We start from the raw sequence: 16,774 nt of genomic DNA, 5'->3' as shown, positions 1-16,774 counted from the left end.
TTCATCTCTAATGGCAAGAAAAACAAAAGAATGAAAACAAACAGAACTACATCAAACTAAAAAGCTCTGCACAGTAAAAGAAACTATCATTGAAAATAGTAGAAAATATTTACACATCTGATTTGCACATCAGACAATATCTATAAATAACCCAATAGAGCTCAACAAAAAGAAAACAAACAACGCAATCAAAAAAGAAGGAACAGAAGACTTAGTAGGTACTTCTCCAAAGACAACACACTGATGGCCCATGGGCATATGAAAAAAAGATCATCATTACTTATGGTCAGGAAAATGCAGATCAAAATTACAATGATAGACCATCTCACACCTGTGAGAATGACCTATATGAAAAAGACCAGAAATATAAGTGCTGGCAGAGACATGGAGAGGAAGGAATCCTTGTAAACTATGGGTGAAATGTAAACTGTTATGGAAAACAATTTGAAAGTTTTTCAAAATACTAAAAATAGATCCTTATGATCCAGCAGTTCCACTCCTAGGTATCTACCCAAAGAATGAAGACACTAATTTGAAGGGATATGTTCACTCTTCTGTTCACTGTAGCTCTGTTTACAATAGCCATGTTAAAATATTTTATGCAATCCACATATTTTCTTAGGTGTTATTATAATTATTTCTTAGACAGTTTATCAAAGCCCTCTTATCCTAGCAATTTCAAGGATGAGAAAAGTTACCTGCCACAGATTTCTAGAAAGCAGTAACATTCTTTGAAATATTTATAAATGGAAAATTAATATTTCTTTGAATTAGTTCTGTGGTAAGACCAAGTTCTACCCGAGCTGGAGGGTTGCTTTTCCTTTCAAGTAGTGCTTGCATGCAGGAACCACACAGCCCCAGACACATATGCAGCTTGAGCCCCAAGCCTAGGTGAGAAGCCTTCCGCTGGTTTTACATTTGTACATATCTCTCTCTCACTAGCGGGTATACCTAGAAATACTCTGTAAAGTGCTTGGTATTAGTGTGGTTCTTCCTAGAAACTGAGACAACTTGACGAAAGCATGCAGCTCATCAAGAGCAAATGGATTTATGTCTTGTGATTATTTAATTAGCAAAACTATTCCTTATTAGGGATTCTCTCCTCCTGTCAGAGAAGGTATAAAGATACTAAAAAGAAAAGAAAAAGAAAGAAAGAAAAACTTTGTTAAGTGTAGAAAAATGTTTTATTAAAGAAAGTGGAAAATAAAAAATGAAAAGGAAGTTAAAAAATTATAAAAGAAGGAAGCAGAAAAACCAGACTTAGGTGCATATTATTTCAGTTTCCTTGTTTTACTTTAGTGACTTGGAAATCAGATAGTGAAATCTAGAGTGATGTCTTTCACATCCAAACCAAAAAATTGCCTTGGGTCATCAAACCAGAAAAATTTTATGCAATGTTTTAATTTTTTTTTAATTCAGGAATTATGTTATAAAATGGTGGCTGTTATTCTTTATCACTTAGGTTCTCCAAACTATATTTTTTTATTCTCTTTTTTCCACAACTCTAGTGTTCTGCATTTTGCTCTTGTGCAAAGATTTAAAGCACCCTTTTTGAACTGTGTCTGCATAAATGGATGAGAGATGAATGTGAGAAAAATCTGGCTTAGGAAACTGATTAGTTGGTGATTCCTAACAGAAATAGGGACTACAAAAGAGAACAACTTTGGAGGGAAGGATGACGCTGTGGCTTCTCAGAAAAGAATGTTCTGGAATGATGACTGAAATGTTTGCAGCAGAAACACACCTGTGCACACAGTGACTTCTGGTACCATTGCAAAGCATTGTGTTAGGGAGACTTTACCTACCCTCTGGGTCCAGCCATTTGAAATCTGTGACCCCAACCTCTCATCTTGATGAAATACTTGGGAATACTAGAACAATTATTTCTTTTGTTCTTGCCAGCTCTCTGTTATGCCAGCATTGTTGTGGATATAGTTGTTTGGAAAGTAAATTTTTCGGACTACAGGTTAAATATATATGCAAGTAGACTTGAGGTCATTCAGCCTCCACAGTAAGAATAAACCCATTGAATTGGCTCTGTTTCAGATGCTGTTTCTGCCATTCACTAGATGAGTAGCCCTAGACAAGTTATTTGTGAGCTTCAGCTTTCTTATCTTAAAAGAAAAAAGTCATTCATACTCTTCTTTTACCATTAGACAGAAGATTTTGTAAGGTAACAAATGAAGCAAAGTACTTTTATGTCTTCTGTGTTCTTTCCCTGTTCCTCTAGCCCACTTCTTTGCCCTTGGATAGAATAAAAATAAAGTTTTTAGAGAAAAGATCACAAAATGTTACAATCCATCTGAAATTGAACACTTCTTTTATTGTCAGAAAACACTTCCTCCTCACTTAATTACTAGTGCTCAATCTAAATGCCCTCTTGGTTGTGTCCTTTTTATTTCCAGTTTCTTCCTCAATGAACAGTGGGAGCATATTGATATTCAGAAGCAGCTTTTCTTTATGTCTTTTCTTTTAATAACTAAAAGCACAAAATACAATAGAAGCTCTAGAATCCCTATAGATTTCAAATTCATTTTGGGTCGCCTAGATGATTTGGAAGCGGTGTGGCTAGGTTTCTTGTCCTGTGTGCATGTCTGTGAATGCTTTTAGGTGAAAAACGTGTAAAGGAACTTGGGGGGATTAAGTACTGCAGAATAAAGTATATCCTTTTTTTAAAAAAATAGTTTATTTTTATATCATGTTGTGCCTTTTTCCATCTCAGTTGCAATCCCCGTGGGCTTCCCATCACCAATCACCTGTGTGCCATCACCATAGTCCAGTGCACTTCCCTTCCCCCATCATTTTTGATCCCCACTCCACCCCCATAAAATGTCGCTGGTGTATAGCTGTTCATCCTTATCATTATTTTCTCCCCTGCTCCTTTATACTCTACTATGAGTGAGAAACCATACGGTATTTTTCCTTCAGAATGAACTATATCTTAGTAGCTCATTTTAGTTGAAGATCTCCCAATTCCTTCCCATTTAAGGAGGCAGTACCCCAGAATTGTAAGATGTTGAAGAAGTTTGAAGTTTGGGTCTGCACTTAGGTTTCAAAACTCTGCTGCCATTTCCCTCTTTACTTGCTCCAGCCACCTAACGTTGCAGTTCTCTTTAGTAAATTTCCATGCAGCCTATGTAAAAATGAACATAGCAACCAAAGAAAAAGAAAGCATAGACTTTAGAGACATTTGACTGTTCATAACAGAAAGTCCATTTTTAAATTTTCTTATAAATCTGAGTGATTTTGTGACCTCCCAGAGAAATAGATTTTCATAAGAGTTAAGGAAACGATGAGCTATGCTGTCTCCCATATCCAGTGTTCAGAAAAATTTTCATTTCTACTTATCTGTGGAAGGTTGAAGGAATGTGTGCAAATATTTGCTTGGTTTCTATGGTGAACACAGAGAGATCAGGTTTGTGATTGCTTAGTATAAAAATCAAAACTACACTATACTATACTTATAAAAAGAGACTGGATTTGTTACTTGAAACATAATAGACACTTAGCAAGGCTAACTATTTAAAGTTTCACAAGTTCAAGATGAAATTTAAACCACACAACCTGAAGGAAAAGATGGACCCTTGAGGCATTTTAAAACTTCATTTTACAAAAATAAAATGGTCCTCACACTTGTTTAAAAATGTATCCGTTGATTAAAGATGATGTTGGTAAATGCCCAGGCCTGTAAATTTATACCATAACAGAAACCTCTGCCTCCTGCCCTAAATTATCCCTCCTTAACCCTGTAATCCTCCATTCTGCTGTCTTCTGGCTAACTGTACATTTGCTAAAGCGTGCATTTATTTTACACCTGCTATACACATGGGTTCTGCAAAGGGTAGAAAATGAAAATTCTACTTACAAATGATTTGTACCATCAAAGGGCTGACTTGGGGTCTGGTAAGTATGTAGCAAATGAGGAAGCATGTGATCAGAGCTAGAGGAGAACTAGGCTAGGCAAGGCTCACAAGACCTAAGCAGGGTGTTGTGAGAGGGCATTCCAGAGAAAGGTCCCAGCCTATGAGAAGGCCATGAGGCATGACACAGCATGCATATTTGAAGCTAGAAAGCCTATTAGCAGGCTGAGGAAAGCTTTTGTGTGAAGGAGGAGCAGACAACAAAGCCAGAAAGAAGATGGGTGCCAGTACATCATGGGTAAACTAGACTGGAAAAAGCTCTGGAGATGGACAAAGTATATTAAGCAGGATGCAGCTTTGTCCACAGCTTCCCATGCAGTAGAGGGAGGAAAGGAGGAAATTAGTGACTTTCAGAAGACAGGAACAGATGGAATTGTCAGGAGCTGGTGACTTCATTAGTAGTGGAGGTGACTGGGAAACCTAGCTTGCAGAGAGAGGGAATCTTAAGTTGACAAGCAAGTTTCAGAAATGCAAGCATGCACTTTTGCAATTGAAATACCATTGTTATTACTAAGTGGTGCTGTCTGGAAGACAGGAATGTGTGTCAGATTCTCTGCAGAGTTCTGGGTACTGAATGGACTTGGGTGTTAGGGGAGGGAATCCCCATCTGATTCTCTCCAGCAAATGTGCATTCTGCTCCCCACACCTGCACCTCTGGTCTGTACCCCAGTTTCTGTATGCACAAATAAATAAATCTTTAAAAAAGAAGAAGAAGATGGCAACTGCCTCTGGATGTAGGCTTAGAGAAAATAGATATTTAATGGGAAGATACCCAACTGCCCCCAACACAGACGTTACTGGAAAGACAAAATGAACATTGGGCAGGACTTAGCATTCTGTATTCTACATTTAAATCACTTCATAAAACTTACCCCGCCCCTCTAGGCAAATTTTCATTTGACTGGCTGCTTTTCCAGTTTTTTTGACCACTCCACCCAAAACTAATAGAGCAGGCAATCACTTGTTGAATTAGACCTTTTAAAAAGCTTGATATCTGGAATAAAACATTTTTAAAAGATCCACTTAGTAACAAAAAGAAAGGGAAGTATAAGGTTAGGAAAAAGTAAGTACAACTAGTATCATTTAAGATCAGAAACCTGGATCCTTGAACTCTGCCTCCATTCATCTTCATTTGGGCCGTGACCACTGCCACTTGGACAAAGGGCCCAAGCCCTGCCCACTGGGTGGCTCTTCCCAAACATTCTCTCTCTCCACTTGGCGAGAACACCCATCTCAGCACCATTGCCCTGGGGAGGACAAGTCTCCTTCGCTCCTGAACTGCCTCAGCTTCCCTTGACTAAATCTGAGAAGCTGGAGGAGTGTGATAGATGCGGATCCACCTTCCAGGACAGAGACCAGCTCAGAGAAAAAAAAAAAAAAGAAGCACAAAGATCTACACGTGTTTTCTTGTTCTTGAAGCCGGTAGCCATATAAGACTGATTCAGATAACAACTACAAAGTTTTTTCAGCATCTTGGTGAAAGGGTATATGAATAAAAGACTGTTGAATGGGATATTAAGTAAGAGGGGTTTACTCTGACATGTACTTTGAGTCAGAGTTGGCCTTGGCTGTACTTTATCTTACCCTGTTATTGAACTGGTTCAAAAAATTGTGAATAGAGATCAAAGCAGTTTAAATAGATTCATCCACTTGTGTAAATATCCTTGAACTCCCCCCCCACCCCCGTCTTCCGCTCCCCCCTCCTGTTGCCAGATCCATTCACCACCTCTAGAGGTGGTTAATACATGTAATGATTGTAATAAACATCGTATTTGCTCTGGTTCCAGCTGGCTCCAACCACCAAACTCTGCCCATAGTTCCTATTGTTATCTTTTGCTTAGTAGACAATTGCATTGTTATCATTAGAAACCGCCTTTGTCATAGATTTCTAAATGTTGATCTTATACATTGCATCCATTGTTGCCCTCAACATATTTTTAGGTTTAAATTACCCATTATGTTTTCTTTTTAAGAATACTTAGAATCATTAAACACAGGGCTCTTGGATAGAAGTCAGTTGATTATACAGTTGAAAACTTTTCTTCATGCAGTACAACTTTGACACATTTTTATCAGTTTTGCCCATCTTTTATAAAGCTTTCAAGTAAAACATGTAAACCTGGTTATATGTGACTTACATTGGTAAACTAGGCAAACTTTCATTAAAAGCCTTTAGAAGCACAGAAGTGTAATAATTCCTATACAGCCAAATTTATATATTATTGTCAGAAAGATTTGTTATAATTTGTACCCAGAAACTTGGAACTTAGATATTTTAAATCCTGTGGCCTTACCAAAATTGTCATTATTTGATATATTGAAATTTTCAGTGACTTAAAGTGAGGATTGAAGGACTCTGGGTCAGAGCAGCTACATACTTGGGCTGTCTGGATTTTTGTGATTGGCTTGATAAGTAATGTGTATATTTTAGAAATTAACCCTTGTCAGATGTTTGATGTGCACATACCTTCTCCTAGATTGTAGATTACAAGAAAACAGGAAGGAAGAGAAGAAGCATGGAAGTTTAGTGGAGGGTAAATGAAGCATATATGCACATATGGAGGAGTGAAAATGAAACCCCAAGGTTACATAGATACGTAAATGACTTGGATTCATCAGAGAGAAAGAGAACAAAGTGTAAGAAAGCAGAGGCAAGGGGTAGAAGTAAAAACTAAATCCCAGAATTAGACACTCTTCCTAACGAAAGTAGTAAGTACCTTCATTTTGACGAATGACTGGTAAGTGAATTTGCCCCATTATCTTCTAGAAGTGATCGCCTTAAAACCCTCACTAATTTGATATTTATTAAACCCCTGTTGTTACGTGCACAGCATCGTGGTAGGCATTTGCAGCTATAACCATGGATCTCGTTGGGTTCCTGCCCTCAGGAGCAGCCACGTGAGGACATTGGTACAAGGGATGACTTTCAATGGCAGTCAGTTCAGGTGGTAAGGGACTGGACATTGTAAGATAAGTGAAATGACCGTGTATGAAGAGAAGTGAGTGCTTCTCTGGTGAGCAGGATAGTGAGTGGTCAACACACCCATAGCAAGAGTTAGGGGCTATGTTTGTATAATTGAGTGGTAACAACATAGGCAGCAATTAGGGGTATCTGAAGAAGGTTTTAAAAACAGGAAAAAAATGATAAAGAACTCCAATGGCTCTGCCTTGGAGGTAAGAGGCCTGTGTTTTCTAAAAGCTCTGTGGATGATTCTGGTACACAGTCAAAACTGAGAGCTACTAGGATGGTCTCATATTGACTAGGCTGTATGGGATATGAAAGTCCTATGGAAGATGATACTGGGAAAAGATACTGAAGCCAAATGATAATCAAAGTTTTGGTGTTGTAAATTGGTTTGTTTATTTTCTTTTTTTAATTTCCATTATATCACCACCATTTCTTCATGAAATATATCAACCAGATAGCCCTTACCAAAGTGTGATCCCTTGTGTGAATTCAAAGCAAAACATGCTATAACTGTGTTGAAGAAGAGACGCCAGTCTAGAAACTTGTTCCATTAGATATTGCTGTCTAATCCTTCCACCCCTGAAACTTAAAGGACAGCCATTTAATTATCACTTAAAAGCCTGTGGGTTGACTGGATTCAACTGGATACTTCTCATATGACACCAGCTGGGGCTCTATCATTGGTAGGTCAGTGGGAGTGGGACTTGCATCGTTAGTGTGGCTCATTCACTTGACTTTCAGCTGAGAGCTCAACTGGAATTATTGACTGGAAAATCTGAATGGATTTCTCACTGCATTTTAGTTGGATCCAAGATCAAGCCCAGGCTACCAGGTTTCTTAGAATCTAGATTCGGTAGTGTTTCATATTACTTTTACCATATTCTGTTTATCCAGCAAGTCATTAAATCAATGCAGATTCAATGGAAGGTCATTTAGATTCACTCCATCCCTTGGTGGTAGAAGCAGTGTATTCATACGAAGAGAGACAGAAATTGATAGCAATCATTTTTCAGAGAATTGCTATGCAGTCTCAATGTACCCAGTACTGTAGCATCAAAATATATAAAGCAGGATTTCAGGCAGTTTAGAAAGACAAAATATTAAATGAGGATAAAAGAAATATGAGTGATATGAAATGGGTATGTAGTAGATTTGTATATTAAATTCCTTATCTAACAATACAGATACAGCTTCATTTCAGGCATCCGTATAGACGGTATACACACACAAACACACACACACACACACACACCGAGAAGCACTTGATTATACACTCATAAATCTGAGACCTTACAGAAAAGTTTTCCTACCTCACAACTTAGCAAGTTCTTAATTTTTTGTTTTCTGCAAAGAGTGGCATAGATGGGGGCTTTCTTATTATTTCCTACATTGTCATGATGAGAGCAGTTTTGACACATCCTGGGTGTTCTGTGTACCTCAGCAGTAACTGCAGTTATCTCCTGATTTTCTAAGAATGCTGAATTGAGCATTGAGTAGAATCATTGTCATTCCCTGTCCTCCATGTATTTTTTAAAGCTCCTTTAGGAAAAAAGTAATTTAATTTTTTAAGTCTGCTTGATTTTCTGAAATGTATTTATTTTATCATTCTAGTAAGATACACAGTCTAAGGGGGGGATCCCAGGTTGTGGGGATGACGTAACTTCCTGATCTGTCAGTAGTGAGTCCAAGTCACTAATTGCTGTGTCTCAGTGTCCTCATATGATGTATAGCAATTCTTTCCAAACTGGACCTCAGCAAGAAACCACCCAGGATGAGGCCTTTAAGGCACAACTTCAGTAACATGCTGATCTGTTTGCCTTTGCAGGTCGTCACGCTGTGGTACAGAGCACCAGAAGTCTTGCTTCAGTCCAGCTATGCCACCCCGGTGGATCTCTGGAGTGTTGGCTGCATATTTGCAGAAATGTTTCGTAGAAAGTAAGAAAACCTTTTGTTTTACTCTGTCTTCCTTGGAAAGAAACTTCTTTGGTACTGGGTAATTTAAGGGGCTATATGGCACTTTTGTTTCAAGTAGAGCTGTGAATCCAGGTGTACCTGCTTTAGTCTGCCACATTCAAGCCTACCCTGAAACCTCAGTCCCTACAAGGTAGTTTTATAGCCTCCAGCTTTTGGGAACTCTGGAAAGTAATGTTCCATTACTTTTATAATTGATACTGTTTTTGTAGTGGTGATGGGATGTAGTGAACCATGTATTATGTTGTTATATTGTTCTAGTGAAGAAATATCCTCAGGGTGGACTTTGTTCAAAGGAGGCGTGCGAGGCTGTTAAATAATTTTGATGGTGAGAATTGTTGAAAAAATAGATTTACTAAACTAAAAGCAATAGGCAAAAAAAAAAAAGAGGTCAGCATTGTTTCAGAATACTTTAAATGCTGTCATCTGGAGGAAAGATGAGACATTTTTGGGCGCTATACAGAGCAGCACTAGTTGCTGAAAAGGTATAGGATATATCTGAAAAGAATGTTATTTGTAAAACTAGTGAATCCTTTGGGTACACAAGAAGAGGGTGAACCTCAACATATTGGAGGTATTTTCAATGACTTCTCATGGTGGTCTACATGACCTCCATGGCATGCTCATTCTTTATGAGTCTGTGGTTCGTTTCTTTGAATTTCAGGTAACAAGAAATAACCGAACAATATAATAAAGATCTGCCAGGAAAATAATCCACATCTCAGTACTAAATTCAGCATGGTAAAAATTAAACAGCGAACTTAATCAGAATATAATCTTTCTTTGTTTTCTATTTTTATTCCCATATGAAAATGTGAGTTGGGAAGCTGAGTTTACTCCTTTTGGATCTGTTATGTTCAAAACCCAACAACATGATGTTCAAGGTGTCAGCCATTGCTTTTTTGTTTATTTGTTTATTTTAACCAAAAGAGGTTTTGGTTATGTCAACAAATGTTGGCCTATTTATAGAATTCAGCAGAGTCATCTGAAGACCACAAGAAGGGGTCATTGCAGGGAGATGAAAACATAGAGAAGTTTCACATAGGCCTACCTTGTGCCTAGTACAACCCCAAATCTTTTTCCTTGTGTTCCCTTTTTATTCCTCACAATAATTCAAATGCAATGCTGATTATATATGTATGACATCAAGCAGCTATAAAGTATCAGGAGCATGTATCCAGAAGTCTTGTGAGTTCTAATCCAGTGCTGTTTTTCTACCAAAAAGGGAAGAAAGAAAGTAAACACTGAATTCAGCTCCACTTTTTGCCAAATAGGTTAAATAAGTGGTATTGAAAGCGTGGTCCTTGAATGGCAGTATCAGTATCACTTAGGACCTTGTTGGAAATGCAGATTCTCACACCCATCCCAGACTGGATAGATAAGGCTGGGCCTTAGCAACCTGTGTTTTAAGAAGACCTCCAGGTAACCTTCATTCATCTTCCAAGTGAAGAAGCTCTGGTTGAATGATAGGTTCACCCAGGGCTGTGCAGTCTTTAAACAGAGTACGACTCCTAGAACTCACCCTTGAGATTCTGATTCATTTCTGGGTTGGGGTGAGACATTCTTGTTTTTAAAGTACCGCCGTCAATCCTTTCATCAGAAAAGTATGGATTTCCCTTACTGTCACTATTGCAGGCTGAGAGTTTTTTAAGACCATCATTCCAGTTCATGCCAAGAAGAAGGGGGTACAGCTCTAAGGGTTGATGAGAGCAATGTTGCCTGGCATTCCATTCACGTGTCTCGAATTGTCCTCAGATGTAAAGATAGAGTGCTTCTGTTATGAGGGGCGAGGTGGTCAGTTATTTTTCAATAGTACAAAACTTTAACACCTACCATATTGATGATAAAATCCATTTTTATCATCAATAAAATATTGATGTTAAGAGATATGATCTGATATTAAGAGATAAATTTTAAGATACTAGTGAATATTGTTAAACATTCATTAATAAGGGATCTACAACCCATATTTTCATTTTATATTAGTATATGTATAAGAACATTGTTCCACTGAAGTGGTAGTATAATTCTGCAGTCTAGTTTACAGAATCCTACATAACCTGAAAAATATCATATATAGGTATTATGTTTGCACTAATTCATCAAAACCTATCTTCTATTTATAATACTTTTCTGTGGGAAATTTCATTCTGTGTTTCCAATCAAGATGTCAAGAATTCGCCTCACTCAGCACCAGGCCCAGGAAAGGAAACTCTGATTAACACTCCTCTGAGGATAGTGGCAACAGTTTGCTGGGAAACAGAAATGGGTAGAGAGAAACTCACCCTTTATATGTGCATGAAAGCAGCCCTTCCCCACCCACCCACCCCCGCCCCCCCAGAGAGGTACAGAGGTAGTAAGTTGAGAAGTAAATTGCCTGTCAATATCAGAATCCAGGCATGTGTGCCTTTAAGGCTTAAAGAGAATTTGTGGGCCAATCACACCCTTCCTGGGGTGGGTGCCTATCTCCTAGGTAGTTCCTGCCTGTTAGGCTGTGACCTTGAATATGGTCAGGGATCTGACCCTTGTTCCTGCTTAGTTCGTGTTTGGTATTTCCTATGATAACATCCCAATATCTAAATGTGCATGCTCCTTACTTATGCCAGGTGTCAGCCACTGGCTTGACCTGGTTCCAGTTTGACTCCTGATTCAGTGTAGAATAACCTGTTGCAGTGCCCAATGGAGAATTCACAGGCCGTGGATCCTGAAAGCAGACTCTCGCCTTACCTAGCTAACCTTCTTAACCCTAAATCAGGCGATCCTGACACATGTCCACTCTGGATCCCTTCTTGTTCAGAAAGCAGTGGTTCCCAGATTTTATCATCTCTTTTATCAGCCATGTGGTTTTTGATATATATTATCACAATTAAACTATTATTTACCTTTTTTCACTAGATCAATCAATGTACTTTTTTTTCCACCTCATCCTAAGCAAAATAAGTATAAAATCACAAGTTGATGAGACAGTTGTTCATTTAATACATACTAAAATAACTATATAACCATTAAAATTATTTTGAAACTTAATTTATATTTGACCCCCAAAATCATCCCACATAACACCAGTGATATATGTCCCACTTTGAAAACCCTATTACAAGTGTTTCATTCAAGCTGCAAAAAAAAAACTTACTGGATTTCTCAGTGAAAGCCTAGAAGTCTTAAGCTTCCTTGGAGTACACAATCTAGTTGTCAGGATTGAGGAGTAAGCATTTACACCTAAGCAAGGCTAACTGCCCTCTATAACCTAAGGAGAGGAAGAGAAGCTGAGGGAGTTAACACTTCCTGTCATATGATAGATCCAGGCCAGGCCTTCCAATGAGTTAGTTCACTAAATCCACATTCTGAGGACTATTATCCAGAGTTCCCAGATGACAAAATAGAACTTCCACAAGGAGAGGAAAAAAAGCTTGCCCAGGCCTCCCTGGTGGTACAAGGGGTTAAAGCACAGAACTGTGAAGCTATCAGCAGCCACTGAAGCATGAGTTCAATCCCTGGCCAGGGATGTGGCCCACATGGCACAGCAGACCTCTCCTGCCTAGCCCACTGCTCCTATCAGCAGTGTATTTCAGTAGATCTGCCTGTTCTGCCCCCTACTCTTTCTCTGGTGAGTCCTCTTATCTCCCTCTCCTCTCCTCATATCTAGTCTGTACCACAGTTCTTATATGCATAAATAAATAAATCTTAAAAAAAAAAAAACTTGTCCATGGACACACATATCTGCCCCACCTTTGATTATTGTACACTCTGCCCTTGCTGTTGTTTAACCTACCAGACCCTTCTTTTTTCCTGGAATGTTTTATGTGTTATTACAATATAGAGGCAATAGTATTTCAGAGAGGTCAAGAAGCAAACCATACACATAATAGCTTTGATTTACGTTTTGTAAGGGTTGGCCAGTCATCCGTGATACTATTAAGAGTAATGTGCCTTCTCTTCTAAAATGAATATCTAAGAAACTTGAACACAAAACAAAGGATCTTAGGGCAGATGGTTGACAAAGAGCCAGAGAGTTTAATACCATCTGTCACAATTATCTGGGTTTAATAATTGCCCATAGTGACCCACAGAACGGTAGGAACTGGATATTTTATCTCCTTCCTTTAGCTTCTTATTCATGATAATCTATCTTTACTCCACACTGAGTTATATTTTAATAATAAAAAAAATATTACTCTAGCGGGGATTACAGTTGAGATGGGGAAAAAATGTACAAAATGATGTAAAAATAAACTGTTATAAAATTTAAAAAAATATATTACTCTAAATTTTCTCAGTAGACAGCTGACAAGCTTTATGATTGAAATGAAGTGAGATCAGATGGGACAGACAAATGGATGAAATAAACTGATTTTTTACTTAATAGCAAAATTACCTCTCTGGATATCTAATGTTTCCTTTGTGATCCTAATCAGAATTGTTGTCTGTGGCTTCAAAGTTATGGGGTTTCCCAGGTTATAGCAAAGTAATAAAAGGAAAATACAGATTTAAAAAATAAAATTTGTTACTAATTCTTTGAATATGGAGGTTGTGGTAAACAGATAGTAATTCTTAGAAACTGAATTGCAGCTCTACTGGTCCTAGTTAAGAAATACCAAATGCTACCAGGAAGCATATAACAAATAGTCACTGTTGGAAGGAAACTACCAGGCTTCATGGTTCTCACCCTGTGTATGGTGGCCTCTCTAGCCTTGTCGCCAATGATTTCTATGAATTAGACGCCCAGTAACTGAGAATCTGACAGTGAAACTATCCTTTGTGGCTGTGTGGTCTGTGAGAAAATGTCTTTAAAATGTTAGAGTGCCTTTCCAACTTTCCCATTGGTTACTCTATTGGTGTTTACCCACAAGCAAGCTTTCTCCTCGGTGACGTCAGGAAAATGAGGTCCTTAACTGGCCGATTTGAACATTATCATGCTATGAGAGGAAAGCAGGCCACTTGCCTGGTTGTGCAGATTTCTTATCGTTTCTCTGATAGTTTCCTAGACTTTTCTTCCCCACTCCCCCAAATCACCAACCAAATGATGAGCAAAGGAAATACCCAAGATGGTACCCAGAAAAATCACTGAATTTGGTGAATAAAGCAGACAGCAGTTCTAAGTTAGAACAAACACTTTTTTAATCTAATCAATATTGACTTCTCTTATTCTTAATATGTTTCTTGCTTAAATGTGATTCTGAAAAATAGATACTTGTTTTCACAGCATATGCCGAGAAGTCACTGTTGAGCCTGAAACTTTTCCCATTGGAGTAAATGTACAGCCTTCCAGAAACCCAGTCCAATGCATTCTGTCAGGCATCCTGGATCAGCCTGTTTTGTAGCGTTCTCTATAAACTTTTAGCATCCTTCCTATCATTTTGCCATTATGTCCTTCATTCAACTCTGGTCATTGTTTCCCTTCAACTGATGACTACTACTGCCCTTGACCTGAGTGCTGCACACCCCCCACGACACATACACCCCACTTTCTGACTCTCAACTTCTGGCAATCCAATTCAGCATACTGGAAGCTCTGGTCTGTGGAAAGAGTTGCCCTGCTTCTCTGAACTTTCACTCACAGCCTTCTCTGCAAGGTAACTAGAACCAGGCCTTCTCCCCTCAATGGTCTATCCCCCTGAGGAGGGAATTAGGATATGCTTGGCCATCTGCCATGTGGGGACATAATTCTGCCTAAGCACTTACTTTGCAATTCTTTTTTGCAAATCTCCTTGAGTGCCCTCAGTCCGGTCTTAATTACATCACCTGTCACATTCAAAACAGTCATTGTTTTCTGGGTGTTTTTTGTTGTTTTTTTTTTAAGATTTATTTATTTGTGCATACAGAACTGGGGTACAGGCCAGAGGTGCAGAGGTGGTGAGAGGATTCACCAGGGACAGAGTGGGGAGCAGAACAGGCTAACTGATGAAGTACACTGCTGAGGGGGAGCAGCGGGCGGGTCAGGAGAGGTCTGCCACACCATGTGGTCACCTCTGGGGCAGGCGGGGATCAAACTCATGAGGAAGTGGTTTTTAGCTTCTCAGTGCTGTGCTTTAACCTGCTGCACCACCAGGGCAGGGAGGACCGTTTTCTGGTGTTTTTTTTTTTTTTTTTTTAAGCATGGCACCACAGTAAGGAGAAATGTTTCTGGTGGTTCTTTCTTGCATGTAGGGTGAGAAAGCCATTTGGAGGGTCTTAATGTACTCCACAGCTCTATGACTGTTCACACTCTCCTTGTCTCCACGTCTGTACTTAAGCATTCAGTGACCTTCTGATGGACTGGGGTTTTCTGCTCACTTTTCAGGGACACTGCACCTTAGGGGACACCATTAGCTCAGTACTGCACCATTAAGAGGAAGGCTTTGTCCACAGGCAGAACTAAGAACACCAGAGCATACACTCGTGCAGCACTTGCCATGTGCTGCCTCCTCTCTGGCTCCCTTCCTCCTTTCTGCTACCATCCGCTCCCCTTGCACCCCTAACAGTACTTAAGCCCCAGTTGAGTCCTACATTCCCAACCCAACAATCAACCTCACTGCAATTAATTGGAGTGAGTGGAACTATCCGAAGTGAGCCCCTTTGCTCCTTCAACTCAAAATTTATCACTTTATCTTCACCTTCTCTCTCATTTCTGATGCATTGTCCCTACTTACAAGGCAAATCCCTCAACCTGTGCTCCTGAGCCTACCCTGCTTCTAAGTGATGGCTCCCTCCAGCCATCATCCCTTTCTGACTTGCCTCTGGAGAACATTCTCATCTGCTAGCTCTCAGCTCCAGCCTGGAAAATATCTGCATTCCTCCTCGTGTGCCCTCAGTCTTTCTACTTCCTTGCCCTTCGTGGTCAAACTTCTTAAAAGAACAGTGACTCTCGTGCATCCTCCACTTCTTTACTATTTGATTGTTACTTAATTCCTTGCAGTGGTAAAAATAATAATACTGATCCGGCGCTTGCTGTGAGCCAAGTATGTACTCTGTGCTTTAGACTATTTCATTTAACTCTCAAAGTAATGTTACAGGGTAGTGTTGTCACACCCATCTGACAGTCAGAACACTGAGGCCAGAAAAGGTTAAGTAGTGCAGAGTGCCAGAGCTAGTAAGTGTTGGGGCTCTGCAACCAGGCTTATCTGACCACAGTCCCCCCAGCACTTAGTATCTACAGCATTTGAAACTTGTGTCCATGCACAGGAGTGCATGAAAGCCTCCCTGTCCTTGCTACTAATAAAGAGCACTCCTGGGTACCTGACCTCTCTCTCCCCTTTACTGACTCTGATTCTTCTATCTTGTCCCAAATTTAGTTATTCCAAAAGAGTTATGTCTAGAGCAGATGCAGCTGACCCAAAGATGGGTTCCAGAGCCACCTCAGACACCTGACTGACTGATTCTCCACCATTCACCTGTCAGACACCTGACCTCCACCAGCCCCCTCATTCCTTTTGCCTTCTCTGTTAATGGAATCTGCAGTCTTCCTTGGTCCTTCCTCAGAGTTACTTTGGCAACCTCCTCATTCTAAGCCCTACTTCTGCATCTCTTTACATTCTAACTTCCATCAACCCAATTCAGGCTTTCTTTCACCAGCAGTAACTGGAGCAGTGACCCACCTGTCTGTTTTCCTGTCTCCTATCCACCTGTGGACCTAGGATAAATTAATCTTCTTTTTGTCTATCCTTTTTCAAAAGCTTGTTAGAACTAGTATAGGTTCCTTGGTCCTCAAAACCGAAAGATGAACCTGCCTGGTGGCACAGGGATTAAAGTATAGCACTATGAAGCTATCTGCAGCCACTGCCATAGAAGTTTGATCCCCTGGCCAGGAGGTGACCACTCCTGTCTCACCTACTGCTCCCCTCAGCAGTGTATTTCAGTCAGTCCACCTGTTCTGCTCCCCACACTGTCTGGTGGATCTTCTCTGACACACATACTTCCAACCCCAACCCCTCCCACC

At 39.6% G+C, this 16,774-nt stretch overlaps 1 protein-coding gene across 1 annotated transcript in view; it reads left to right on the top strand.

Annotated features, from left to right (window-relative positions):
- Window positions 1-16,774, top strand: part of CDK6 (cyclin-dependent kinase 6) — a 198,282-nt gene that overhangs the window by 127,848 nt on the left and 53,660 nt on the right. Inside the window, exon 5 of the mRNA XM_004676682.1 lies at window positions 8,714-8,823. Within this exon, the coding sequence (XP_004676739.1) occupies window positions 8,714-8,823 (110 nt within the window). The remainder of the gene's footprint in view (window positions 1-8,713; window positions 8,824-16,774) is intronic.

This window comes from Condylura cristata, unplaced genomic scaffold (genome assembly GCF_000260355.1).
Source record: "Condylura cristata isolate star-nosed mole 26May11 unplaced genomic scaffold, ConCri1.0 scaffold00005, whole genome shotgun sequence".
Taxonomy (NCBI): domain Eukaryota; kingdom Metazoa; phylum Chordata; class Mammalia; order Eulipotyphla; family Talpidae; genus Condylura; species Condylura cristata.
This window is presented reverse-complemented; position numbering and strand designations above follow the sequence as displayed.